A 27,848-nucleotide genomic window follows, 5' to 3' on the forward strand; every position below is an offset into this window, starting at 1 on the left:
CCGACCGAAGTGTACATCTTGGGGAATTTTACGTACGCGTCTCATGCATGTGACCACCTCCCACTCAGAGGATAGAACATTCCTGTGTGGCCCCAGACCTCCCCTCCCCCAGCTTTCTACTCTCGAGCCAAACTTGTCTCTCCCTCTCCATTCTCCCCTGTGGCACCCCAAGGCCCTCAGGAGGAAGTCCAAGCCCTCTTTCCATGTGACCCCAGCTGATTGCACCCCCCCGCCCTCCCCCACCTGGCCTTCTCTCAGTACCTGCACAAAGCCAGCCTTCTCCCCACCTGCCGACTCCTGCTCATGCTTTAGGAATCAATTATACATGTTCAATCCACGTTTAGGGAAGAAAGAAAGGGAGGGAGGTCAGGTCCACAGCGCAGGTGAGCACTAAGGGGGCTGTGACACGCCCAGGTCCCAGGCAGCATAGGAGCCCGGGTAGGACTTGCAACCCCACCCTCTGCCCACCCTGTGACTTCTGCAGCCCATGGGAGGGATGGCGGCAAGAAGGAGCCCACCAACCCTTCCCTGACCCTGCAGGGGCTGACGCCATCCTCTCTCCTCCATGGCAGGGGCACAAAAAGGGAGACCAGGGAAGCCTTTTCCACACAGAGGCCCCTGTTCCTGTCCCCCCACCCCCATCTCCTGGCTGTCGCCTACCTGGAACACGGCTAGTCCTAATGCAGGGTGCCTGGCTCACCCCAGACTCCTTCCTCACCCTTCACAACCCCTGGGCCCTGCCGTCGGTCCCCCCTCCTGTGCCTTTACCCCCGTGGGGGCCACTCCACCACCTCCTGGGGCAGCTGCCACCGTAATCTACACCCCCCCAAACGCACATTTGTCCTCCGCCAGCGGCGCGCAATTAACATTCCCACCAGTAAACGATGCGGGGCCGTATTTCACCCGCACCCAAATGTGGACCACAAAGGCATTAGCATAAATGATGCCGCAGTTAAGTGAGACCGAGATTTGCGGGCCTGGCAGAAGCGCACCTGCACAGGGCTTGCGGGCCAGGAAACCCACACAGCCTGCCCTCCTGTCTCCTTGGGGCCGCCACCCCATCTCGGTGCCCAGAGTGGGGCCTCTGCAAGGCCCCCAGGGACACAGAAGGGGAATCAGCTGCTGCTGTCCCCTCCCAGATGGGGGGATGCTGCTTCTGCTGCCTGGGAAGGGAATATGGGGGCAGGTTGGGAGGGGGGAGTTGCCACCTCACGGAGCTTTCCACCCAGGCCTCCTAGCCCCCCACAACCTCTGCCCTTGTTCTCCCCAGAGCTCCCGCTTAGGGCAACAGGGAAGGGCCTAAGCCAAGGGAGGGGCCGCTGGGGTGTGTCTGGCTCCCATCCAGCAGGCTGTGTTCTCAGGAACTAGGACAGGCAGGGTCAAGCTGGGCACACCCCCCACCTTCACCACCCCTTGCTGGAGCTTAGGCTGGGAGGCGGGGACCCAGGTCCTGGGCTGCCAGGTGCTGCCACGGATGCCCCGAGGTGACAGTAGCTGGTGGAATGGACACTGTGTCAAGCCAGCCTGGATGTGGATGGCTGCAGGCTGGAGGGGAGGCTGGATGCCTGGACCTGCGAGGCCTTCTCTGCTGTATGGTGATCCATTGACCACTTTCCTTGGGCGTTTCTGGAAGCCAAGAGAGGGTAGGCAAGGGCAGATGAAGGCTTAGTTCCTCATTTATGGTGCCAGGGAGTGGTGGGAGAAGGCCAGATCGTGTGGGCAGGGGAGTCCAGGCCACTTCGGCTGTTAGCTGGGGAGGGAGGGTCCAGGGTGGGTCCTGCCTGAAGTCACCCGCCCAGCGTGACTACATGGGGAGGTCTGCCATTCGCCATTGCCCTCATCACTGCCTGCCTCTCCCGGCCTCCTCCTCTGCTCCCATGGGCACCTGGGCCCTCGGTGAATCACCTGCCCCCACCCCAGGGTCCCAGGGACTCTGGTACTCAGAAAGTGCTTGGCAAAAATAAAGTTGAGCCGCCTGGGGAACTCCTCCAAGGTGAGTCGATAGAAGTTGCTGCCTCCTCTGGGGAGGGACCAGGCCAGCACCTGGGGGAGCCGTAGCCAAGAGATGGAAGGGTGGGTGTATCAAGAGGCTCAGCTGGCAGGCAGGGTGGGGAGGGAGGGGCAGCAGCGACCTGGGGGCAGAGAGGCCGGGCCCAGCCTCCACTCTGCCCCTCCAAGGCAGAGAGACCTCGGACATGGCTGCTCTGGGAGCTGCAGATTCCTCACCTGTGAAAGAGAGGCTCCTTGTAGGGGGGAACATGAGCCGGAGCAGATAAGCTAGCCTCTCCCTCCCCTGCTCACCCCGGACAGCAGAAGGTTTCAGCTGTGCAGCTGTGTGCCGCCTTCGTCCCTGTGCTCCCAGCTCAGGGGCTCTTGGGAGGCATCCACACGTCCCTCCTCCCCACCCTGGACAGCTCAGCACAGCCTCCAGCTTCCAACTTGCTCCCGGCACCTCTGTGCCAGCCCCGTGGCCTCTGTACCCACAGGGCCCGGCACTGTGTCCCATGCCCTCGGACACCCGAAAGGGGCTGTGCACTGTCTACCTGGTAACATCACCGCCTCTTGTCCCTGTGGCTTCAGGCCTTCCAGCCCTTAACCTTTATGAGCCTCAGTTGCCTTGTCTGTGAAATGGGGACAATATGCTTCCTTGGAGGGTCATTAAGAGTATGAAACGAGTCCATGCAGACACTAAGAGACTGAACATGAGTCCATGGCATGCAGCAGGCCCTCAGCGGGTGGAAGCAGCCATTCTGTTATTACTCGGGATCGGAGCGTCTTCACAAAGTCACGGGCGGCATCAGGGAAACCAGCAAGGGAGGGTGAGGCTGGCCCCAGCCGGTGGGGAGCTGTCCCAGAGAGAGAAGCTGAGGCTGTCCAGAGGGCCACCCAGAAAGAGAGGGGAAGCAACCAGGGAACCCAGGCTCCCTCCCTCTGAGCCGCTGGGGCTCCCCGTGGCCAGACGCAGCCAGAAGCCATGGGTGCGGGAGTCCGCAGGTGACCAGCCTGGTCCCACAGCAGGCGGGGGAGTGACGTGAAGGGACAGCAGGCACAGCCTTTTGAAGTCCCGCAGGCCTCAGAACAAGACGACAGTGGGTGGGTGACGGTGAAGGGGATTGCCTTTCCCGTCGGCTGAGAGCACCCATGGGCTCTAGGTCAGAAAGTGCAGGGTTCTGCCTTGACTCTGCTGTTTACCAGCTGTGAGACCGGGGTGAGGTGGCTGACTGTCCGGGTGCCCAGGGTTTGTGCTGAAACCGGGAAGGTCACAGGCAAGCCAGGGCCTGCGGCGACCTCCATCTCTGGGCCTCAGTCTCCTCATCTGTAACATGGAGAAGGAGCCCTCTAGCCGGTGGAGTGGGACCAGGACTCAACACAGGAGAGGTCCTGGGAAAATCAAAGCAGACCCAACAGGGCCCCTGGGATGAGCGTGCGGGTCTCCAGCCCTCGCCTGTCCTCGGGAAATAGATCCGAGGGTGTTTTTCCATCCGGGGGCCTAATAGTCAGCAGTAATTCACCGTCGCATTTCCCGGTGGGTAGGAAAACCACAAATAAGTAAATTCAGGCAGCAGGGCACAATTATTGAGCCCAGTGCTTTATTTCCCCATCTCGTCTCGAGCCCCAGCCGGCATCGGGTCGATAATAATTTATGTCGCAGCCCCCACAGCGGAGGGGAGGTGGCCAAAACGTGGTTACGTGTGCTTGGAGTCCCCCTCCCTGCACCAGCTGCGTGCTCACAGGTGGCTGTGAGGGCCAGAGTGGGGACTGGGGAGGAGGGGGATGGTGGAGGCCCTGGGCAGGGCCAGCCACCTGCAGGCCTCACCGGAGGGGAGGCGCTCTGCAGCCTCAGGCCTGGTCCCTGACCACCGATCAGGCCCACATTCCATGGCAGGGGCGTCGTGAGACTAAAATGGGGTGGGGAGAAGCACCGACGCGGTTCGGGGTTTGTCTTGTGTCCAGCCTCCCAGGGAAAACCTAAGGGGGGAGGTGAACAGGGACCCGTCTGGCGGTGGCCTTGGCCAGAGTCTCATCCACGGGAGACTCAGACTCGCAAGCGAAGCAGTGGTATCTCACAGAGGCAGGGCCCGGCCTCTGACCCCCTGGGCCAGTCAGGGGTCTGTGCTGGGGACCCTGCCTGGAGGGGGAGGGGAAGAGCACGGGGTGCGGCAGCTGAAGCCACCCGCAGCCTACACTCGCGGTGCCCCGTGGAGGGGCTGCAAGGTGCCCCGTGGTCTCCACGAAGAGCCTCCAGCCTGCAGGGCATTTGGCAGCTATTTACCCTGCTGCGGAAGGAGCAGGGCTATGATTTGGAGTTCATAATTTACGTGGCTGATTTCACCATGTTTCATGTTCTGTCATGTTTCCTGCCGTTACAATTTCATTCTTCCCTCTGGGGACATTAGGACGTGAAAGTGGAATGCTGTGGGGAGGCGGCACCAAGCCTCCCATTGCAGGGCTGGGCTGGTGTGGGGGCCGAGGGGCGGGGGCAGGCAGGGGAGGCAGCGTTACTGAGTGCCCTTGTCTCGCGGGTGACAGTAACGACGGCTGACTTACACAGGTGCGCAGAGTGCTAGGCTCGTCCTTCGTGCTGCCCGCAGTCCTCCCCACAGAAGTGTGAGGGCGCTTCCTCATGACCCTACCTCGTGAATCCGGGAACGGATGCCGGAGATCTCACACACGGGCCCCCAGTAACACAGGGGGTTGCGCTGCAGGAGGGGCCCGACTCCCCACCTCTGACTCCAGGCTGCTGACCCCCTAGTCCTCCGGGAACTGCCCTCCTAACCCTAGTGCCCCACCCTAGTGCCCAGGACGGCCGCTGAGCCCCAGAGCGGGGAGGGCTTGTCCAAGGTCACCCCGCACTGAAGTGCTATCCCTGTCCCTGCTGTCCAGCCCCTCTTGCCCGTACTGCATGGCCTCTGGCCTCTCTCAGACCGAGCCAGCTCTGGGCACTCCCATGCTGCTCCGGCCTCTCCAGCCCGCCATCTGTCCCCGGCTGACCCCAGCCACAGCTGGGGAGGCCCCAGGCTCCATCTTCTGGACAGGAGCTGGGCAGAAATCTAACTTGCAGGCAGTAGACAGGCAAGAGGTCGCCTGGCTGCCCACACTTCATTAAAGGGGCTCCCTCCAGACGGCCAGGGCCGATAGCAAGCCCTGGTGCTTCTAAAGGCCGGCCTGGGCCCCTTCTCAGCTCCCCACTCGCCAGAAAGTGGAACCACCCCCCTCCTTGGCCTGTGTTGGGGCAGGGGATGGCCCGGGGGTGGCTGGTGTGGTCGAGCAGGACCAGCCCCCTCCCTGGCCTTTGTCAGGGGCCATGTGACCATCCGGGGTGGCTGGTGGCATGGCACATTCTCCAGGCCAGCCGCTCTGAAGCTCTGAGCAGAGCTCTGAGGGCTCCAACTTCCACCCACTGAAGCCTCCCCTTTTCTTGTCTTGTCTTTCCACCTGGCTTTTAAAAAAAATTAAACACGGATGGTTTCATCTTGGGAGAATTAGTATTCCAGGCAGGGCTGGGGGATGTGATTAGAATGTCAAGGCCGGAGCCACAGAGCTGGTAGGGAAGGGAAGAGGGGCTGTGCCTGGTGGGGGCCCTGGGTGGGGGCTGAGGGCTCTGACCTGCCCAAGAGGCACGCACGGTGGGACTTTCAGGAGCTGGCCGCTTGTAGCCCACCTGGATGCCCTTATCATGGGGAAGGCTGAGGCTAGCGTGGCCCGTGGGGCTGGCAGCAGGTCCAGGACTGGAGGAGGAGGAAATATGGGGGTGGCTCAGAGCAGAGACTATCTGGCCAGTATATGTGGCCCCAGCCCGGCTCCTCTACCCCATCCATTCCCCCTCTCATTCGGCTCTCATGTGCTGAATGTGTGTGTGCCTCCTATGTGCCAGGCACTGAGCTAGATGCTGGGACGCAGAGGGCAGGGACGCACATGTCCTTAGCCACTGCATGTCCCTGGCACAGACCACTACCCAGGACACAGCAGGTACTCACCAAAGACTGGTTCAATGCAAGCGTGCTTTGAAGAACACATGAATCTTGGGAGGTTACCAGGTATCTGCTGGAGCAGAGTTAGAGTGGTATCTTTGCAGCAGGACTTCTCAGAGATTTTAACATGTTCATGGGGGGCACCTGGGAGGCTCGGATAGTTGAGTGTCCAGCTGTAGGTTTTGGCTCAGGTCATGATCTCAGGGTCGTGGAATCAAGCCCTGAGGTACGCTCCGCGCTCAGGGCAGAGCCTGCTTCCTTCTTCTCCCTCTCCCTCTGCCCCTCCCCCAGCTCGGGCCCGCATGTGCGCACACACACATTCTCTCTCTCTCTTAAGTAAATAAATAAATTAGAAAAAAATAAATGACATGCTCATGGCCCTGTGTATCTGGGAAGGGCACGCAGCCTGCAGCCTCCACTGGTTTGAGCACAGCCCACTAGTCCCTGGCCACCCAGGAAATGCTGGTGTGGACACGGAGGATGGGCACAGAGCCAAGACAAGAGTGGGTGTGCACCTGGGCTCCACGGTGGACCCGCTGTGTGACCTGGGCAGGCTCCGGAATATCTCTGTTTCCTCAGGTGGAAAATCGGAATGGTCCTAACAGGACCTGTGGGTTCAGGGAGGTGGTGGATGAATGCTGTCCGCCTCAGACTTCATACAGGCTTTGCATCATCCACACGAAGCACTTAGCTCAGTGTGCCCAGGGCCATTGCAGATCTCCGTCAAGCTAGCCAAGTTGTTGTCACTGCTGCTGACACCGTCTGTGCCCTTAAGAGCTCACAGCCGAAGGGGGGAAGCCAATTAGAAACCAGGGTGCATGGTGCGAGAGCCAGGGTGGGGGGAGCCCCGTGGAGGACTGACGCTGAGTGGGGGTCAATCAGACGGGTGACCGCGTGGCCGCAGGAGCAGGCCTCAGGGGAAGGAGGCCTGGGTGGCCAGGCCCTGCCAGACGTGTTCATCCCCAGCCAGCCTCCCTGCCCTTGAGGGGTCTTCCAGCCTGGGCCTGGCGCCTCCTCTCAGCAGTGGTCTGGGCCATCTTTGGGCATCTCTGTTACCAATTTCTTAAGGAAGGAATCCCTCCCAGTACATCCCTCCTGGTCCTTCTAGATCCTGGTCCTCCCAGGACAGGTTGGTCTTACTTCTTTAGGTCAGCTGTCCAGAAAGCCAAGGGCAGGAGACTGTTGTCTTCCTTGAACAGCCCCTCAGTCCCTGCCTCAGATCCTACGGCCCCTGTCTCCCCCTGAGCCTCTGCCCTGCAGTGTGGCTATGCTTGTTGTGGGGCCCAGCACCGAACGGGGCTCCTGTTTGGTCTGATGGGGGCAGAAGCAGGGAAGGGGCAGGGTGGGCATGACCTTCAATGCACGGTCTGTCCTCCCTTTAAGGCAGCCCGTCCAGGCCCAGGAGCTGGGCCCCTCCGTGTCAGCTCCAGTCAGCCACGTGTTCTGCAGACACAGAGAAGGCCAGGCTGATGGAGAGCGGGGAGCCAGGGGAGCCCGAGAGGCCAGGGACTTCCTGAAGGAGGGGACACCTGTCAGCCTGAGCTGAAAGGCAGGCTCCCGAGTGAAAACCTCTTGAGTCACCCAGCCTGCCCCCATCCGACCACAGGGAGCCTGGCAGAGCTGTTTGGTTACTAACATCGTGGGGCCGACTCCAGAAGCTGAATGTGCAGGTGCAGAAGAAAGGATCATTTATTTCTAGGAAAAGTGGCCTGGGGAGGCTGACCCCAGAGGCCAGAGGCTTGGCAGTGCTGGACTGCCAGCTCCTTGTCTGCCAGGATTCAGAAAGTCGCCCACCCCTCTTGTGACCACGGCACCTTTGGCTGTCCCTGGAGTCCCCAGGGGACTGGGGCCCAAGTGCCTCCCCAGGGTACACCCAAGACAGGGGCCCGGGAATGACTTTAGCCCAATGCCCCCCCGAGCTGGGCCTGCTTCCCCGGCAGTGAGGGCATGTGTTTTGGTGGCCACAGGTCAGGGCAGCCCCCAGGCCTGCAGCCACTAGGCAAGGCCAGGCCCCATGGGCTCCAGGAGCAAAGGGGCCAGGGGCCTCGTTAGCCACAGCTCCAAAGAGCCTGCTTATTAACAAAAGTGCACCTCGAACCCTTTCCCTTCCTCCTTCTCTCCTTAAGGCAGGCTCCCAAATGAAAAGGAAAGTATACAATGAGCAGCAATGAGGAAGCCTCAGAGGAAAGGCGGGCGTCTGCCGAGGCAGAGGAGCGCCAGTCCACCCTTGCGGGGCGCGTGAGGTGTGGGCTCCCTTTCTTCCTTTATTTTAAATGGTCTCTCTTTTTTCCCTTCCTCCTTATTCAGCGGGTCTCTCAGACTGCGCTTTAAGTCCTTTTGAAGTGTTACAACCATTTTCTCCTCTTTCAATTAACAAGAAAAGGAAGCTAATAGCTTTCTGAGCCACTCGCTGTAAATATTAACAAAGTCTGGTCGCGCGGCTGGGGTGCGCAGTGTTGCTCTCCGCCGGAGAGCGTGCTTACGGGAAGAAGGGGAGCGGTGGGAGATTTCCAACATGGAGATGAAAATCCCTTGGCACGGGCTTGCGTGGTTCAGGGAAACGGGAAAGCCAGGGGAGCCAGGCGAAAGGGCGCCTGTCCCTGGGGCCTGGAGGCTGGCACAGCTGGAGGGAGGGAAGTGGAGACTTCTGGGAGAAAAGGCAGTTTCCACCAGCTGCACCCAGGTAACTTGGACGGCCCAAGTGCATGGCCTGAAATCCTTAGCTTGTGGCTTTCAGTGTGGTCAGTGGTGGAGGTCTTCACTGGACTGGCATTTTTTTTTTTTTAAGATTTTTTTTATTTATTTGACAGTGATAGAGACAGCCAGTGAGAGAGGGAACACAAGCAGGGGGAGTGGGAGAGGAAGAAGCAGGCTCATAGGAGGAGCCTGACATGGGGCTCGATCCCATAACGCCGGGATCACGCCCTGAGCCGAAGGCAGGCGCTCAACCGCTGTGCCACCCAGGCGCCCCATGGGACTGGCATTTTTTTAAAAAAGATTTTATTTATTCATTTGAGAGAGAGAGAGAAAGAGCAGTACAAGCAGGGGGAGGGGCAGAGGGAGAGGGAGAAGCAGACACCCCGTTCAGTGGGGAGCCCGACACAGGACTCAATCCCAGGACCCCGATATCATGACCCGAGCCAAAGGCAGACGCCCAACCAACTGAGCCACCCAGGCGCCCTTGGAGAACTGGCATTTGAACACCACGGCTGGAGACGGAGACCACAGCCCCTTCCTCTGTATGGCACAGAGCTCCTGAAGGAATCTGAGACTGCAGAGTGGGCTGAGGGAAGTAGGGGGTGGAGGAGGGGAGCTGACAACCCCTTGAGCAGAGCCTGGGTTCTGAAAGCTCCGGGGCCTTCTCTCTGGGGGGCCTGTGGCTGTGACCCCCCACACACACCACTACCACCACCAGAGGCCCCATGCCTGCCAGATACACCAGCAAAGTGTTGCTTCAAACAGGTGCTCCAGAGTGCCCGCAGGTAGGCCACGTAGGATCCATTTCAGAGCCAGGGTGGCCAGGGGCCCCGTGTGAGAGCACAGGGAGGCACTTGGTGGCCGGGGGAGGGGGTTTTGGGGGGGAATCAGGTCCTCTGCCTCCAGACTGCACCGCCCACCTCAGCCGAGGGCCCAGGTGGGGGAACGCACAGCCACCATTCTGCTAACAAAAGCGGGCCCATTTCCTGAGAAACGTCTGGCCTTTGCCGGCCGCACCAAGCTCATCATCCCCCGGGACCCCCCAGGGCTGGGTACAGACCCTTGTGTGCAGGAGCTGAGTTACAACAAGGCCTGCTGGCTAGGACCAGGCCGGCGGGCGGCCTCCCTCCTGGGAGCCGGTGGGCACGGCACAAAGAGCCTCAAGCAGGCCTGGGCCTCCATTCCCGTCCCGACACGTGCTGGCAGGCTCCAGCCACGGTGCCTCTCCCTGTGGGCAGAGGGGCAGGCCTGCGGAGGGCAGTGTGCTCCCACCCCTCCTCTGCCCTGCTTAAGCCTCCCCCTCCAGAGGCTGAGAGCAGCCATCCCGAGCCCACTGAGTCTAGCCGCCCAAGGCTGGCGGGCACAGGGGTTCCTCCTGCCACCTGCCCCTGCTCGGAGATTTCCGAGGCGCACGAGCACTCCAGGCGAGGGAGGGCCCCTTAGATGCCTGACCGCTCTTGTCTCATTGCCACCCAGGGCCGAGATACCCCCATGGCGGCCTTTCTAGGTCCCCCATTGCTCCGCTGCACTGCGGGGGCCTGGTAGAGCCAGGCCTCCAGACCACCCGGACGGTGCAGGGGAGGGGCTGCCAGGCCCCGTGGGGCAGGCAGGCAGGCAGCGAGCAGGGGCCAACAGTCTGGGCTAGTTTGGTCTCTGGGCTGCTCTGCCAGCCCAGCACCAGGAGACGGGAGTGAATTCTAGGCCACCTCTGGCCACGGCTGCCCTTGCTCCCCAGGTCCTGGCTTCAGCCCACACACAGAGAGGGAGAGAGGGAGAGAGGGAGGGAGAGAGGGAGGGAGGGAGGGAGGGCAGGACATCCCATGGAGGAAGTCCCACGTCTTTTCTCCGAGAAGCTGTCCTAGAAGAGCCGCCCTCTGGGACACCGGAGCTGCTGGCTTCTCTGCTCTGGGCACTGCCCGCCCTCTGACCTGCCTCACCCCCCTTCCCCAGTGGTCTGTCTCCGAGGGTGGGTGCTGGCAGCGGTCCAGGCCTGCTGGCCAGGCAGCAAGGGCTCCTGCAGCCGTCCACGGACTGGCTCCCACACCCGCTCCCACACCTACCCGCCAAAGTCTGGGTTTTGTCAGGAAGTGGTTTAATTAGCAGAGTGGAGGCTTGGGGTTCGCGCCACGAATGCCGGCTCTCTCACCTCCGCCTCTTCTCACCTGCTATGGGGTGCCATGCTGCGGTGCCAAGCCTGGGGGCCAGAGTGAGTGAGAAGGGGGCAGGGTGGGGCCGTCTCTCAGTGCAGAGGGAGGAGCCGGAGCCTCCAAACACGCCCCCTGCAGAGGCCTGCTGTCCCCCACCCAGGCACCCAGAGGCAGCCCCTGCTCAGGCTGGCTCCGAGCCCCACAACAGGCTGGCTGTGCCCGGTGCTACTCCCGTTCACCGTCCTCTAGCAAGGAGCAGGAGGGGCGGTGACCCACTCGGCCTCCAGGCCCGACTTCGGGGAGACTTCCGAGCCAGCTCCTTCCCCTGAAGCGCACTGTTCCCTACCCCCACCCCAGGCCCCCACCCCTGCTCCTGCGGACAGTGTCCCAGCTTCTCACTGGGTCCCTCTCATGCACCCCAACACCCTCTAGTTCTCCAGGAAGGTCTGGTCACGCCTCCCCCTGCCTGAGTACATGCCCTGACTCCCCACTGCCCCCGGTATGAAGACCAGCCCCGCAGCAGAACATTCAAAACTCACCCCAAGGCCAGAATCCCATCTCCCACTTCAGCGCAGATCACTGCCCTCCACTAACTCAGAGCTTTGGGACACCAGCCTTCTTACCCAGCCCTCCCACTTTGAGCCTTTGCATATGCTGTTCCCTTCACCCCGAAGTGCCCTTCCTGCCCCACGCCCTACTGTGAAGTCTCTGTTATGGGAGCAGTCCATACTCCCAAATGGAAATGCTCTCCCTGCCCTGTGGCCCCGGTCCCCAGCCCTCCGGCCCCTGGAGAGAGGGACGCAGCCATGACAGCTCCCAGGTCCACGCTGCCACAAGAGAGGAGTGACCCACACTCTGTGGTCACTGTAGGGGAAGAGAAACAGGCCCTGTGGATGGCTGTCCTGGTGGGAGGAAGTCAGCAGCCACAGAACAAACTCTGGGTTTGAGTCACAAAGAGCCTTTTGATCTATACAGGTCGGATACAGATGCTGACCTCAGCCTGGAAGTCCCGAATAAAGGAAAACCCTGGGTCTCCTAGCTTGCGCCAGCTTTGACCTGCTTGCGATGACCTAAACTCTGCCCTCTGTACCACAGGGCAGCTTTGCCTGGGAAGGGGGGGCAGGTGTGCTATTCATTTAAAATGCCACTCGACGTAAGTCACCAACCAGAAAGCCCACCTGGGCTTCCGGCAGCACGTACCAGGCGTCTGATTAATGATACACACATAATCATCCATCCCTAAGAGCCATAGGTTGAAATGAAGCAGGAGGGCTAATTGCTAATATAGGAATTAATATCAGCGAGAACCGATCCTCAGGGCAGCTGGGAACTGCAAAGCTGGAGAGTGTTTCCACTTCAGGGTGGGGGCAGGGGTGCGGGGGAGCCCTGAGGTCCAAAGGTGGGGCCGGGGCCCTAGAAGACGGACAGGATAGGTAGGTGGTTGGGGGAGACCCAGCCACACCTGCCCCCCTCTAGCTTGCCACTGAGTTCGTATGTGGCTATCATGACATGGGAGTCTGGGGAACCCCCGAACCACAGCATGACGTTACCTTCCCCGTGAGGCTCCCAGTGATCCACCCTCCCAGGTTGGGCAAGGGGGGCTTTTTGCTCCCATAGGGCCCTGTGTGGGTCTCATACTGTGGCCTTCTGCAAACCAATGGCCTCCCCACTGGACTTCGAGCTCCTGGAGGACAGGGGCTCCTCTTTGGATCCCAATGTCTTGTACAGTACCAGGAACATGACTGGAGGCAGGACATGTTTGTTGGATGGAGAGAGGGAGGGAAGGATGGATGGATAGACGGATGGATGGATGGAGAGAGAGATGAACAGACAGAAAGATGGACAGGTAGATGGATGGATGGAGAGAGAGATGGAGGAAGGGGGCACTGACAGATGCATGGATGGATGCAAAGATGGACAGACGGATGGAAAGAGACAGATGGAGAGATGGGGAGGGGGGGACGGCTGCATGGATGGATGGATGGATGGACAGATGCATGATGGGTGAATGAACAGAGGGATGGATGAATAGAGAGATATGTAGATGATGGATGGATGGATGGATGACTGCACTAGAGGGGCTCAGGAAAACCCAAGCTCCCTCGGGGCACGGGCCCAGGGGCCACCGTAGGCTTGGTTGATGGCATGCTTCTGTTGCACTGAAACTCCATGTCATGCAGACAGAGGGGGACTGGCCCAGAGTTCAAGGCCCTGGCTGTGATGCAGGTTGTGTGAACTTGGACACGTGCCCCCTTCTCAGTGTCATGGTCCTCCCTGCCCTGCCAGCTGTACTGAGTTGCCCCCAGGCTCAAGGGAGAATGCAAAGCAGAATGACCTGGAAAAGGTGAAGGCGCATTGTCCCCCTGCAGCCGGTGTCCACGGACGGGCAGATCCAGCCAAAGTGGAGTGGTGTAGACATGCGGGATCGTGCACTTGGCTCTCTTTCCCCCTTTCAAATTTCTTTTAATACAGTTATGATGTTATTATTTATAACAGAAAGTAAAACTGTAAGCATCTCAAGTACTTACAAATGGAGCTTTTATTACGTTACCCAAAAAATGGTTCGTCTGGCACAGCAGAGACCGGGAGCCTGTGGGAGCAGGGAAGGCGGCACGGGGTGCTGGGCAGAGAATGTCCTGTAGGGGGCGCATCTATGAGCTGGCCAAAGTGGCCTAGGTCTGAAGAGGCGCTCCCGTGACGGAACCCTTGAACTGCGCGGATCCATTTTGTCCTAGCTCCGTCTGACCACACAGAAGGTCCACCATGCCACACTCACTTTGCATTGCGTGGCCTCAGCCCACTCGCTCTAATCGTGCACCCACTGGGGATGGTAGATGTTTGGACCGTGCCAGGAGGGCCCACTGACCTATTTATTCCTGGGCCCTGTTTCATCTTGTGAGCGCAGGGGGCTACTAACGATCAGCATGACGCACCCACATGCAGGAAGAGCTCCCACCTCCAGGCACCGCCAGCCAGGCCGATCCAGGATGGACGAAGTCGGACGGCTCCACCCAGAGCCTTGCTCAGACCCCATTTTTCTAAATGAGAAAGGAGAGTAGGGAGGTCACAGGGTGCATTTATGAAGCACCTACTGTGTGCAAGGCACGGAGCCAGGCACTGGGGGATCTGCCTCAGACAAGCAGGACCCAGTCCCTTCCTTGTAGCAGGGAGACAACTCCTTGTGGGACACTGTGGGTTTGTGTGACCAGGCCTCCCGAGGAGGAGGGCGACCCAATGCAGGAGTGGAGGGGTGATGCTGGGAGGACTCTTGCAGGAGCGGGGACGGTGCGGGGGAAGGGCCTGGAGCGAGCCGGCTGGGCGCTGCAGGGGCGCCGATGGACCGGCAGGGCCGTGCTGCGCGGGGCTCCAGTGGCTGCGTAGAGGCCTTGCCTTTATCCTGAGGACTGGGAAAAGGGCCCAATGCGGCAGGACGAAGCCGCCCTCCTCAATTCGTAACTTTAAAAACAGTTCTTAGGCGGTTTCTCTCTGTCGTGGGGGATCAGCAGCCATGGCTGGCCAGAGCCTCTGGGCTCCGAGGACACTGCCACCATCCTCTCGAAATATGGAGGCACCACCACCTCCGCTCCCCCCACCAGCGGTACAAAACAATTTCCTTGCCCTGGCCAGGGAGGCAGATGACCTCATTGGACTGTTTCCATCTCTCGCTTTCATAGAGAAATTACAATTTATAATTGGATGAAATCACACGGGGGTAATAGCAGTAAGAACCCACGCCATAGCCCGGCAGTCACCCCTCGCGCAGGGACTGTCCTTGCCTCCCCTCCTGCCCAACGCCCACACCCCCCCCCTCCACCTTTGAAGGGGCTACATCCCGCCTGGCCGCTTGCACCTTGGGTACGTAGGAGGCCCTGGCCGTGCAGGACCCATGGGGCTTGCTGGTCTCACACCTCCTTCCTCCTGGGGAGGCTTGTCCTAAGACACCCCCACGTATCCTGTCAGCCCCGTCCGCCTCTGCCTGCCCTCCACCCCTCGTCCCCCGTGCACTGCTGCCAGGCTGGGCATCCAGTGGGCAGTGCACTCCGCCCCAGTCTGGGCTCTGGGCTTAGGAAAGCACGCACCCCTAAAGATGCTTGTTTTTATTTGTAACAGCCCCAGACAACAAGCATTTCTCAAATCAGCCACCTTCGGCCCGACAAAGGAGAGTGCCCAGATGCAGCTGAGCCCATCTGGATCCGATTTCAAACCAGAGCTAACACTCTCAGATGTGTAATAAAAGCCCTTTTCCAAAGAGGGGCTCCTGCAGGGGGAATTCGGACACCGGGGCACCGCAGGGCTTCGGCACGCCACGCTAATGAGAGGCGATCGGAGGGCTCGGGTTTTGTTTTGGATTCTGAGGCCCGGCCAGCCCCTGCCTCCCAGGTCTCTGTGGAAGGGGAGGATGGCCTTCGAGGGCACAGGGGTGTGGAGCCCTGACCCCAGCCTAGGAAGTGGGGCGGCTGCAGGAGGGAGGCCAGGGACTCTGAGACCCAACTTCCCCGCTTCCCCGCTGCTCCTGTTTCCCATGGCGAGGAAAGGCAGTGCTGCTTCTGGAAGCCGAGGCCACGGTGGCCCAGTTGGATCCTTTGAATGACATTTCGCAAGAGGAGCAGGTGCTGGGGGAAGCGGAGCCAGCGCTGGGCCGGGCAGGCAGCCCCTGCGCAGCCAGGAGCCCTCAGAACTTCGTTTCTCTTTCCGGTCCTTCCACCCCCAGCCAAAGGAAACCGGGGAGCTTTGAGGAGGGTGCTCTGCACGGCCCCCTGTTTGTTGTCTGGATTTGAGAAGAGAAGGGAGATGATGGGGAGTCATCCCCGCCCCTTCCCGCCTCACTGCAGAGCCGTGTTCAAGAACGCGGGTTCCAGAGGGATGGGAGGAGAGGGGGTCGTAGTGCAGGCCGCCCGTCCCTGTGTGGCTCCTGATTTCCCTGGGCTTAATCGCTTGTATTGTTTTTTGGCAGGTGAGGAGGCAGGGAGTGGGTGAGGACTCCTTTTTGGACAGACAAGACCAAGGGGGTGAAGCAGGAATAACTCGCCCCTCCCCCCGCCTCCCCAGCAAGAAAACCTTCTCGACAAACAGGAGAAGCCAAGCAGGACTGAGCACCGCCCCCCCAACATCTTTCCAAAGAGAGGCATGTGGGGCCTGACAGCTCAGCGGCGCATGTCAGCAGCTCCAGCCCCGCGGTGAACATCTGAACTCCTCAGCGGGGTAATGGACCCCCTCCTTCCCCCCCGAGACGAAGCCTGAGTGGCAGGAATACCGAGTCTTTGGAGAGTGGCTCCCTCTCAGCTCTGTCACGCAAGAACGCTCTCTGCACCGGAGCCCATTCTGCCAAGTGACTTAAAGGGATTAAAAAAAACTTGGTGAAGAAAAGGGGGTAAAAGCCACGCAGGGGCCTTTCAGAGGAGGTGGCGGCCAACAGACAAAAGGGCAAAAGTTGAAAGAGGACAGCAAGAGGCCACCTGGGCGGGATGGACGCCAGGCTCTAGGGCATGCCTGGGGAGCAGGGGCCCAGGACACCCTCAGGCTGCGCACAGGAGCCCCGGGGCTGCAGGGGTGCCTCCGCAGGCCCCTCATGCACGCCCCTCACTCTGGGGGCAGAGGCCAGCAGCGCCTGGAGCCTATGGGACAGAGCATGCTTCTCCAGCCCCTCAGCCACGTCTGAGCGCCAGGAACCCCGCAGAGCAGAGCACAGGGGGTCCTCCCTGCTCCCTGGGTGCCCCTAGCTCCACGCAACACCCCAGCTCTGTGGCCTGCGCCTGAGTGCCAGGGCCGTGGGGTCGGAATGTGAGTGTGTCCAGGCCCAAGTCGACCGGAAGCATCCAGAACAGAGACCCCAGCCAGACCCAGCAGGCTCCAGGAGGCGGCTCAGGAGGTAAGGCACTTGCAGAGGGGCTCTGGGAGGCCCAGGAAGGCCCAGGGGCTCCTCATGCCTGACACAGCTGGGGCCTGCTCTCTTGCCAGCTGGGTTGCACTGGGGCATCACAGAGCTCCCCAGGCCTGCAGCTCCGGCCCACCGCCCACCCCACACATGCAGTCAGGCAACCGGCAGTTTCTGCTTACCAAGGGAGGGGTCTTTGGCTACCTGGGGGGCTGTGTTCTACCCCAGGGTGGGTGTGCCCAGGGTATAAACCTTTTCTGGAGTAAAATGCTGCCCACCGTGGGGACCCTGCTGCTCCGTCTGGAGGTCGGGGGTCTTACTCTGAGCCCCTCTGAATTCTGCCCAAAGGGGGCACTTGTGAGGCCCTGGGGGAGGCAGGGCCTTTGGTGACACTGGGCACGGCGCCTGCTGTCCAGCGGGAGGGAGTCCCTCCATCTAGGCCTGCCCCTGCCCTGGCCGGGAGGACCAAGGGTGGGGTTGAGCCAAAGCCACCACCCAAGACCTTGCATCCGCCGGCCCTGGGGCATCACTGCTCTGGCTTCTAGTCCAGCCCCTCTGTTGGTGAGACTGGCATGCTGGGGGCCCAGGGACAGGCAGTAAGTGTCCCAAGATCGCACAGCAGGCCCAAGCACCCCTCGTCCTCACTCGAGCTGTGGAACTGCCAGGGCTGGGCAGGTGGAGAGCTCGGTCCTGTCTGGGCGGGGAGGGCCCACTCTTCCTGGCTCCCCAGAGGCCAGGAAGGGAGGGCTCGTGCCTCCCCAAACACAAATCCCAGGCAACTTCCAGCAGCGGCGCCCAGGGCAGGGCAGGGAAGCCCCAATTCATTACCAAGATGGAAAATGACACTTCTCTGCACGCTTCCCCTGGAGAGGGGCTGATTTATGACTGCGCCAGGGCCCGGGACATTCGTCAGTGCGGCGCGACGCGCACGCCGTCTGCGGGGGCATTAATAGCCGTGTTATTAGCCACCGGCGTGAAAGATGCCCTGCGGATCGGCTATTTGCTGTTATTTATTATAAAGGCACGCCAGCCCAGCAGCGGGGCCGACAGGCGTCACGATCTCAGGGAGCCCCGCACTCGGCCCCTGCCCACCTGGCCTCCCCTCCCTCATCCCTACCACGCATCCCTCACTCCCCCATCAGTGGTCCCTATTCACCTCCCAGCCCCTACGAGGGGCTGGGGGACAATTCCTGGGGCCCATGGCCGCTCCCCAGGCCTGCACCCCTAACATTTATGCAGAATCTGCTCAGAGCAGGCTCTCCCTCTGGTGAGCTGTGGAGCTTCCTTCTGTCCCAAGGCAGGAAAGCAAAGAGAACCAAACTGGGGGGCCAGGCAGACATGGGTTGGTGCCCTGTCCCTTCTGTTGTGAGTAGTGTGACCTTGGGCACATCCCTTCCCCTCCATGAACGTGTGCCCCTTTGTGCGGTGGGTGCACAGGCCCTGCAGGGCAGTGGCCAGCTGGAGGGGAGAGGAGGTCGCGGAGGACCCAGCATGATGCAGGCGCTCCCCTGGCCAGCTACTGCCACTAATGGGCCCCACCCCATTGGGCCAGAGGGGTCTGCAGACCTGCTGGCGGGGGAGGCAGCCCCCACGAGTCCCTGGGTGAGTTGGACACTGTGTACCACCACCCTCCCTCTGCCAATCCTCTGGGAAAGAGTTTGAGAGTTCAGTGCCAAGTCCGGAGAAGGTGGGCAGGGGGAGGAGTGTCCGCGGCTGCTGGACCAAACCCTTCTGCTCTCTGGGCCTCAATTTTTCCTCCCCTGTGAAAGGCAGATAATCTCCAAGGTCCCATGCCTCCCCAATTCCGGAGTCCTGAGGGTGGGGTCCACCCTTGTGCGTCTCTGTGGGGTGGGAGGGAGGGGACCAACTCTAAGAGCGTGAGGCTGGCCTGGAGGTAGACCTGTGGTCGGGCACTGCCAGGCCAGCCTCCCCATATTAGAAGAGATGAGCAAGGGGCAGCCAGAGGTCTTCCTCAGGCAGGGCAGGGGCCCCTGGCAGCCGAAAGGACAGGGAAGAGCACTGGACAGCGAGTCCAAGGCCTGGGTCTGTGTCCAGCTCCTCCACCACCAGCAGCACAATTCAGACCAGTCAGTCCCCCTTCCTCTCTGGGCTGCCGTGCTGAGTCATTGCCTCTCCTGGGCTGGGGCTGAAGAGGGGCCAGCCTCCCTCTTTTCTCCCACTGCCTGTTTCTAGGTTTCAGATTGGGGGGACTTCCTTTTGGCGTCTTCATTCATTCATTCATTCATTCACTCACCAGATGCTTATGAGCACTCCCATGCCAGGCTCTGTGCTAGGCTGGTGAATGGGACAGAACGTATCTTGACTTAGAGAAGTTTACATTCTAATGGGAAGGCTGGACAGTCAACTCAGGATAAATACAGAGGAGGGATCTCTCCAGGGGCAGGGCCTGCGTGTGGGGGATGCCACAAACTCCGGGGGGGGGGCACCCCCAGCCTGTTCCCGGCCAGCTCTCAGCCTCTGCCTCATGATCAATAAGCATCGCCATACCCAGTCTCTCCCGGTCACCCTGCTTCTCTCTCTGCCCCTGTCGGCCAGGATCCTGCTGGCTTCTGAGAAGGCCAGCAGCACTGATTCTGTAAACCCTGGGGTTCCCTCCCCGCTGCCCTCTCTCCTCCTTCCTTCCGGCCCCTCCCAGAATAAAGGCCGTCAAGCCCGTCTTCTACCTTCTGAAACTCCCCTGCCCTTTTCTTTTTCCTTCCCCAAAGGAATGAAGCCTTAGTCTAGGCAGCTTTACTAAAAACGCACGCAGACAGAAATATCAGGTGCAGGAATATCTTATTAAATAATGCGGGGAGAGAAGGAGAAACAAAATTACACGTGTCTCCTTTCATCCCCCCACCCCCTCCCGGCCCTGAATAGTTTAATATCGAACACTGTTATCAATATAATTAACCTCCTAAGACATAGTTTTAAAGTCTTGTTTTTTAAAGGGATTTTCATTCTCTGAAGTTCAGGACATCCCGCCGCCCGGCACCGCCCAGACGGCCTACGCGGTGAGGTGAGCTCGAGGTACATTTTTAGTGGATTTGCATACCTGTCTGCAATTACCGCCAGTGATAACAGCTGATGCATAATGCATGCAGCATGAAATTAGAAAAATAATTAACTTTAGGCTTTAAAAGAATCCCCTACCACCACCACCACCCCCGCCCCTGCCCCCCCTTCTACTACGTTCTCAATGGCACCCGTGGCTGAGAGCAGGGACAGAGTCGTGCAGGGCAGGCTTGGAAGGGCCTTGAGGGTCATGGCAGCCGGCCCCCTAGCCGGAAGGAAGTGCTCTCTGTGGGCTTAGACCGGCCTGGGCCTGAGCTAGGGCTTGGAAGAGGCCCGCTCACCCAGAAGTCCCAGGGTCTCCCTCTGGCCCGCAGTTCCCATCCGGACCTGCCGCGGAGCACTGTCTACTGCTAAGATGGGCATGGTGCCCTGTTCTGTAGGGCGCTCTGCGTCAGGCCCTCTGCTCAGGCTTGAAAACAGCCGTAGCTTATCCTCACAAGACCCAGGGAGGTGGATCATTTGTGGTCCCCTTACAGAGGAAGGCCTGAGAGCCGAGGCCACCTCAGTAGGTGCAGCCGCTGGACGGAGCCCAGACAGGTCCCCTGGGCTACTGGCCTTCTGGGGGGGGGGGTTCCCGGAGGTGGGGGAAGCTCTTCCCAGCCCCCAGCCGCACGGCCTTCCTCCTATGGTGTTAGCTTGTAGTTAAGCTGGAGAGGCAGTGCTGCCTGGTGGGGAAGAAGGTGGGGGGGGGCCTCATTAATGTAAACAAAGGCTTGCTGAGGGCTCATCACACATGTGGAGTGATCTCGCGTTGGTGAAGCACCTGGCCTGGTGGGGGAGACCGTGGCTCCTTTTGGGGCCAGAGTCTCCTGCCTACCCCATCTGGGCTGAGCAACGGTTTCCATCCCTAACCTGCCCTGCATGCCTTGTTCCTGCCTCGGCCTTGTTCTTCCAAGAAGGCCCTGGGGGCCTGGCAAGGTTTAGGGAAAACACAATGAATTCTTGTTGCTGAAGAGACAGACTGGAGGGGGCATAGGAAAGGGGAAGGCGAGGGGCTCCCTGGCTCAGTTGTTTCGGAAGCTCCGCCAAGACAGGTGGAGAGCTGCCTTGAGTGGGTCATAGCAGCACCTCGGGGTCCCTCCCCCAGGCAGGGTGAAGCAGCTCTTCTTTCTAAAACCACCTGGTCCTGTGCGGGGCACTCCGCACAACCCATCTCTTGTCATCCTCCCAGGAGCACGTTACAGGTGAGGAAACTGAGGCCCAGAGACGTGTTGCTGCAGGTCACGCAGTTGGGGACTGGTGAGGCCAGATTTGAACCTAGCTTTGTTGTCCCCTCCCTGATTCTAGTTCACGTGTCTCCTTCTTGGGGTCAGCACCATCTGGAGTTCTCTGACGCCTAAAGTGGGGGCTGAGACTGTGCCTGACCTCGGGGGACCCAGTGTCAGGACACCCCTCCACGAGCTGCCTCCATTAATGAACAGGAAGGAAGGCCAGGGCTTGGGGACAAGAGGAGGTCTGCCCTGCCTTCCCTCTCCTGCCTGGGACCTTTAGCTCCTTCCAGAAACATGCTCAGCCCCCTGGTGTGCTCATGTCTACTGTGCCCCAAACCTGCAGCAGCAGCCCCCATCTCCTATTCGGCACGCCAGGGCCTGCAATGGGCCTTGTGTCCTGCAGCTGCCCACTGCATGTTGCCCTCCCTCCGGCCTTCCCCCTCCCAAGGGAGCCCCCAGAAGTCCCTGGGCCTCTGGCAGCCCCAGCTTGATGGGATTTGGGCAAGACACCAGGCCAGGAGTCTCCAACAGGGAAGCACCTCCATCCAGTTGGCAGGTAAATATCTCCCACCAGTGAACTGGTTGTGAGCAAGGCCAGCATGGGGTCAGCTTTGCAGAGGGTCAGGGAAAGCTTCACGGAGGGGGCTCTAAGCTGAGGTCTTAGGGGGGAGCAGAAGCTGGCCTGGCAAGGCATGAGCAGGGGAGGGGTGTCTCAGGGTCAGGAACAGCACGGAGCCAAGGCCCAGAGGGAGCACAAGGGAGGTCAGGGATTTCAGGAACAAAGGGTAGGCTGCATCTCAGAGTTCCAGGGGGACCGAGGCAAGAGCTGAGCTATGGGCTCCAGCCACTCACGCCTCCTCCCTGGGCCTGGACCGCTCCCCACGAGAGAGGCTGGCGCAGCCTGGGGTCACAGCAGGAGGGCCCAGCTGTAGGCTCAGGGTGTGGGGCTGGGGATGCACAAGTGGAGGTAGAGGGGACCCAGCATCACAGCGACTGACAAGGAGGAGTTCCTGTTGGGAGCCTGGAAGTGGCAGAGGCAGGACTCAAACCCAGGTTCTCTGTCCTGGAAGATGACAGGAGCTAGTGACTGAGGGAGAGCCCCAAGAATGATGCCCCGGGTCCCCCTTGGCAAATGGGGGTCTGTATCCGTCCAGCGTGAGCCACCTCCCTGCTCCCTTCCCCAGCCCCCCAGGGAAGGATCCTGCTGTCAGTCACGGAGCCGGCAGGTTGTAACTCCTGCTGAAGTCTGCGGAATCCGCACAACAAGTGACCCCGTAGAAGATGGGCGATTTCCCGGGCTTAATTTGATGGCCACATAAACCGTCAAACACACAACAAAGGAATAAAAAGACCACCTGGCACCCGGGCAATTAAAGGGTCCTCCAGGAAGGCATGCTCTCCTCCTCCCCACCCCCAGGCCCTGCCCTGCGCTGCAGCCTTGGGGAAGGGGCGGCAAGGGGAAGCTCGAGCAAGATGGATGAGGCCCGCAGACAGGGGAAGGGAAAGGCCTTGGGTCCCTGCCTCCCAACTGCTTCTTGGTTATCCATCAGACATCTCTGAAAGGTGCAATTTAGACTCTATTATGATGCCACGGCCTCTGGAGGCTGAGGGCTGTGGCCATGAGCTGAGCGGGCACCGGGAACTGATGTCTGTGCCAGAGAATGTGGTGCCTCGCCTTGGCTTTGGCCTTACCAGGTCTGCCCCCCTGCTCAGAACACTGTCCCCAAACGGCCAAACCCAGGGGCCACCCACATCCCATGTGCCAGGTCTCAGCAGCTGACAGGTCAAAGTAGGTGTGTGTCCTCTGGCCAGATGCTGGGGCCCTGGACAGAGAGACTCCGACTTGACCTCAGACCGAGGCAAGGTGGCCTTTGAGCAGGCCTGCGCCTTCCTGTCCCCCGCACCTGCCCTAGCCCTGCCTCTTCACTCCTAAGCATCTTGAGACGGGATATGCAGGCTCCATAACCTTCCTGGGTTCGTGACAGGCTGGCACAGGTACAAATGCATCTGTGAAGGGGGTTGGGTGAGACCTGGCTGGTTGGTCCCCTTGTGCCTGGGTTTATCCCTGTTCTCCGAAGGTGGACATGTCCAGGTCTATGTAGTGGCCCCATTTCGAGCCTGTCTCCTTGTAGAGCTTGGGCCAGGGTCCTTCTCAGTCCTGGATGTGATGAGAGGTGAGGGAATCAGCGGTCGGGTAAGGGCCAGGCAGCCTGGGATGCCCATGCTCCAGCCGGATTTTACGGGGTGACTCTGGCTGACACTGAGGGAAGGAGGGCTGACCAGCATGGTGCGGGGCTCTGCGGGGGATTAAGAGGATGGGAGCAGGTCAGGGCAGCTGGGTGAGGGAAACTAAGCTGACAGCAAATCCCCCAAGAGCAAGCTCAAATGCAGGACGCGAAGACCCACTCCAGGTCCCACAGGGAGGGGCTGTGAGTGGGCCAGGGCTGGGAGACGAGCTCAAGGAAGCAGCCAGGAATAAGCAGGCAGTGTCCTCAGCCCCTCAGGCTAGAGGTGCTCACAGAAGGGGCCTAAGCTGGCTTCGGGAGCCCAGAGTGTTGGGCAGGGTCTCATCAGGCCCCCTTTCTCCGGGCTTTCCACGAGGCCTTGTCCCCTCTGGCTCCGTGCACAGACCCCGTGCACCCCTTCCCTTTGGCCTCACTTGCTTCTAGCTAGCTGTCCTCTGGCGGCCGCTGAGCTGCCTTGGGTCAACCTCACGGATGAAGCTTCACGCCTCTCACAGGCCCCAGACGAGGCTGGTGCGTTAACCTAGGGAAAGCCTGAGCCTGTTCCAGGAGGCCCTGGGGCTGCGAGGCTGTCTGTCCAGAGGCCCCGATACATGCAAATGGGGCATGAGTGTGTAAGGGGAGCGACTGGAGGCATTCCCACCTTGCTCAGCACCTCGGGTGGTCACTGATGCTGAGCCGCACCAGGCCTCCAAAGCCCACAGTCCCTGCCCTTGGGTACCTAAAATTTAGTCAGAGACGTTAAAATAACAACTCCCTAACGATGCAATCCACAGCCCTCAGAGATGGGCACGAGATGGGGCACCACGAGCCTAGTGGCCAAAGTTCTGGCCTGGGCTCCTCCCCACCTCTTCTCAAGTGGTCTTGAGTACATTCGTGCCTCGGAGCCTCAGTTTTCTCATCTGTTAAGTGGGAAGAAGAAGGGCATTGACGTCAGGTTTGCTGGAAGGGTTAAATGGCTTAAATGCTCATGGAACTCGAGGAGCAGTCTTTATCAGAGTGTGAGCTACTGTCCCACCAGAATGGGATCCCAAGTGGCTAGAACACGGGCTGGTACATGGGGGGGTGCTCCACAAACATTTGCTGGACAGCTAGACGGACAGATGTGTGGATGGACGAGTGGGCAGCTGAGTGGATGTGTGGGTGGAGCAGAGGGAGGCTGTTATCTGCTGGGAAGGCCTAGCAGAGGAGGGGACATGGGAAGAGCAGTTTGCTAGATGGAGAGAAGCAGTTCCGGGATAGACAGGGACAGACAAGGGAGAAGCTTATTCAGTCCCCGGGGCATGAGAGTGAGGTCCCCACGGACTTGTTTGGTGACCAGGTTCCGATTCTGCTCTGCACACCGGGCTGGGCCGGCTTTAGGCTGGGACCTCGGCTCAGACGCGGGGAGGCAATGACTGTGTCCCACTGTTGAAAAGCCCTCCTGAACCTAGAGTTACATGGCAGACCTTTGCCGGCCGCGCGAAGACACCTCCCGAACTGAGGCTGAAAGATCATTTCTCTTTAATTGATTTTTTACCACTACGAACAGCAAAATAATATGAGAAAAATCTATGCTGCAATTTTTCCATTTGTGAAAACCGAAATGACACCTTGCAGCCGATTCCCTCAGCATGGACCCCCCCCTCCTTTTATTTGTGTTATTTCTTCAAATGCAAGAAAACAGATACATGTTTTCTTTTTCTTCTGTTTTTTGTTTTTGTTTTTTTTTTTTTTCAAAATAGCTGAAACTTTCGTGATTTGGGAAGGGGGTAAGGTGTGGAATAATTTCCCACACAACGTGTAATGCGGAGCTAGGGACACCTCGGACAAAAAGGGTTTTCTGTAAATACACAAGAAAGTGATCCCGTTGACACCTCATTCTTCTGTCTATAAAATGCATCAGTGACAAATGGGACATGTTTTAACACTAGACAATGAAGCTCCTCTCTCTCCACTGCTCACCAGTGGCAATCCGGCGGCTTCTTTTCTGCGGGTTCTACTGACATCCCCACCCCCTTGTGAGCTCACAGAAACGAGCTTCTCCCTCAGACCCTGGGTACGAGCCAGATAGGGATGCGAGTTTCCGTTCCAGTGAGAAATGGTGGCTCTGAATCCATAAAACACACCTTAAATCCATCCCATCAACACTGACCAGCCACTTTTAGCATTAGCCATAAAGACGGGCTTAGTGTGAAGTCTCGAAAGAAGAAACAGAAACCGCGGTGTGGCTCTCACTAAATTAACCTCACCCGCGGCTCAAAAGCACCGTCCGGGAGGGCCGAGACTGCGGCCGCCTAATTCACAGACATCTTCGCTCCTGATGAGATTTCACGTTAGCTGGATGTCGTTAGAGTCTGACCTCAGCCCGAGGAACCGCCTGTGATGTAAGGCTGGCACAGAAAGGGCCGCAGGGGGTGCGCCTCGAGGCTTGACCTCTGCCCCGTGGCGACCCCGTGGCGACCCCTCGGCGGCAGGCGGGTGGGCGCCGGGACTCGCACTCACTGCATGTGTCTTGTGCTCCTTGCAGGTGTTGAGGCTCCAAATCAGGCGGGGCCGGGCGCCCCCAGCCATCCACCATGGTGGTGGCACACCCCACCGCCACCGCCACCACCACACCCGCTGCCACTGTCACAGCCACCGTCGTGATGACCACGGCCACCATGGACCTGCGGGACTGGCTTTTCCTCTGCTACGGGCTCATCGCCTTCCTGACGGAGGTCATCGACAGCACCACCTGCCCCTCAGTGTGCCGCTGTGACAACGGCTTCATCTACTGCAACGACCGGGGACTCACCTCCATCCCCGCCGACATCCCCGACGACGCCACCACCCTCTACCTGCAGAACAACCAGATCAACAACGCCGGCATCCCCCAGGACCTCAAGACCAAGGTCAACGTGCAGGTCATCTACCTGTACGAGAACGACCTGGACGAGTTCCCCGTCAACCTGCCCCGCTCCCTGCGGGAGCTGCACCTACAGGACAACAACGTGCGCACCATCGCCAGGGACTCGCTGGCCCGCATCCCGCTGCTGGAGAAGCTGCACCTGGACGACAACTCCGTGTCCACCGTCAGCATCGAGGAGGACGCCTTTGCCGACAGCAAGCAGCTCAAGCTGCTCTTCCTGAGCCGGAACCACCTGAGCAGCATCCCCTCAGGGCTGCCCCGCACGCTGGAGGAGCTGCGGCTGGATGACAACCGCATCTCCACCATCCCGCTGCACGCCTTCAAGGGCCTCAACAGCCTCCGGCGCCTGGTCCTCGACGGCAACCTGCTGGCCAACCAGCGCATCGCCGACGACACGTTCAGCCGCCTGCAGAACCTCACCGAGCTCTCGCTGGTGCGCAACTCCCTGGCCGCCCCCCCGCTCCACCTGCCCAGCGCCCGCCTGCAGAAGCTGTACCTGCAGGACAACGCCATCAGCCACATCCCCTACAATACGCTGGCCAAGATGCGCGAGCTGGAACGGCTGGACCTGTCCAACAACAACCTCACCACGCTGCCCCGTGGCCTGTTTGACGACCTGGAGAACCTGGCCCAGCTGCTCCTGCGGAACAACCCCTGGTTCTGCGGCTGTAACCTCATGTGGCTGCGGGACTGGGTGAAGGCGCGGGCGGCCGTGGTCAACGTACGAGGCCTCATGTGCCAGGGCCCCGAGAAGGTCCGGGGCATGGCCATCAAGGACATCACCAGCGAGATGGACGAGTGCTTCGAGACGGGGTCACAGGGAGGCGCGGCCAATGCTGCTGCCAAGACCACAGCCAGCAACCACGCCTCTGCCACCACACCCCAGGGCTCACTCTTCACCCTCAAGGCCAAGAGGCCAGGGCTGCGCCTCCCCGACTCCAACCTCGACTACCCCATGGCCACGGGCGATGGCGCCAAGACCCTGGTCATCCACGTGAAGCCCCTGACAGCCGACTCCATCCGCATCACCTGGAAGGCCACGCTCCCCGCCTCCTCCTTCCGGCTCAGCTGGCTACGCCTGGGCCACAGCCCAGCTGTGGGCTCCATCACAGAGACGCTGGTGCAGGGGGACAAGACGGAGTACCTGCTGACGGCTTTGGAGCCCAAGTCCACCTATATCATCTGCATGGTCACCATGGAGACCGGCAACACCTACGTGGCTGACGAGACACCCGTGTGCGCCAAGGCGGAGACGGCAGATAGCTACGGCCCCACCACCACGCTGAACCAGGAGCAGAACGTAGACCCCATGGCGGGCCTGCCCCTGGCGGGCATCATCGGTGGTGCCGTGGCCCTCGTCTTCCTCTTCCTGGTCCTAGGGGCCATCTGCTGGTACGTGCACCGGGCCGGGGAGCTGCTGACCCGGGACCGGGCCTACAATCGCGGCAGCCGGAAGAAGGACGACTATATGGAGTCCGGGACCAAGAAGGATAACTCCATCCTGGAAATCCGGGGCCCCGGGTTGCAAATGTTGCCCATCAACCCTTACCGCGCCAAAGAGGAGTACGTGGTCCACACCATCTTCCCCTCCAACGGCAGCAGCCTCTGTAAGGGCACGCACACCATCGGTTACGGCACCACCCGCGGCTACCGGGACGGCGGCATCCCCGACATAGACTACACCTACACATGATGCCAGCCGCGCGGGCCGCCTCCGCCCCAGCTCCCGCCGCCTCCC

The 27,848-nt window shown here is 60.2% G+C and overlaps 2 protein-coding genes across 5 annotated transcripts in view; one reads left to right on the forward strand and one right to left on the reverse strand.

Moving 5' to 3' along the window:
- The window catches only part of MACROD1 (mono-ADP ribosylhydrolase 1), a 151,389-nt gene that overhangs the window by 80,836 nt on the left and 42,705 nt on the right, over positions 1-27,848 (reverse strand). The window lies entirely within an intron of this gene.
- Positions 1,111-27,803, forward strand: FLRT1 (fibronectin leucine rich transmembrane protein 1). Of its 2 annotated transcripts, none has more exons than XM_034646241.1 (3): positions 1,111-1,590; positions 15,771-16,685; positions 25,730-27,803. In XM_034646241.1, exon 3 carries the CDS (start codon positions 25,779-25,781, stop codon positions 27,801-27,803), a length of 2,025 nt encoding a protein of 674 aa, XP_034502132.1. In that variant the 5' UTR covers positions 1,111-1,590; positions 15,771-16,685; positions 25,730-25,778. The 2 variants fall into 2 exon arrangements, with proteins under 2 accessions (XP_034502132.1, XP_034502133.1); XM_034646242.1 differs by lacking the exon at positions 1,111-1,590 and adding an exon at positions 15,129-15,196.

The sequence above is a fragment of the Ailuropoda melanoleuca genome, chromosome 16 (genome assembly GCF_002007445.2).
Source record: "Ailuropoda melanoleuca isolate Jingjing chromosome 16, ASM200744v2, whole genome shotgun sequence".
Classification (NCBI taxonomy): Eukaryota; Metazoa; Chordata; class Mammalia; order Carnivora; family Ursidae; genus Ailuropoda; species Ailuropoda melanoleuca.

Excerpts from the sequence above, each read along its gene's own strand:
- FLRT1 (XM_034646241.1), top strand. The coding sequence starts at position 25,779 with ATGGTGGTGGCACACCCCACCGCCACCGCCACCACCACACCCGCTGCC.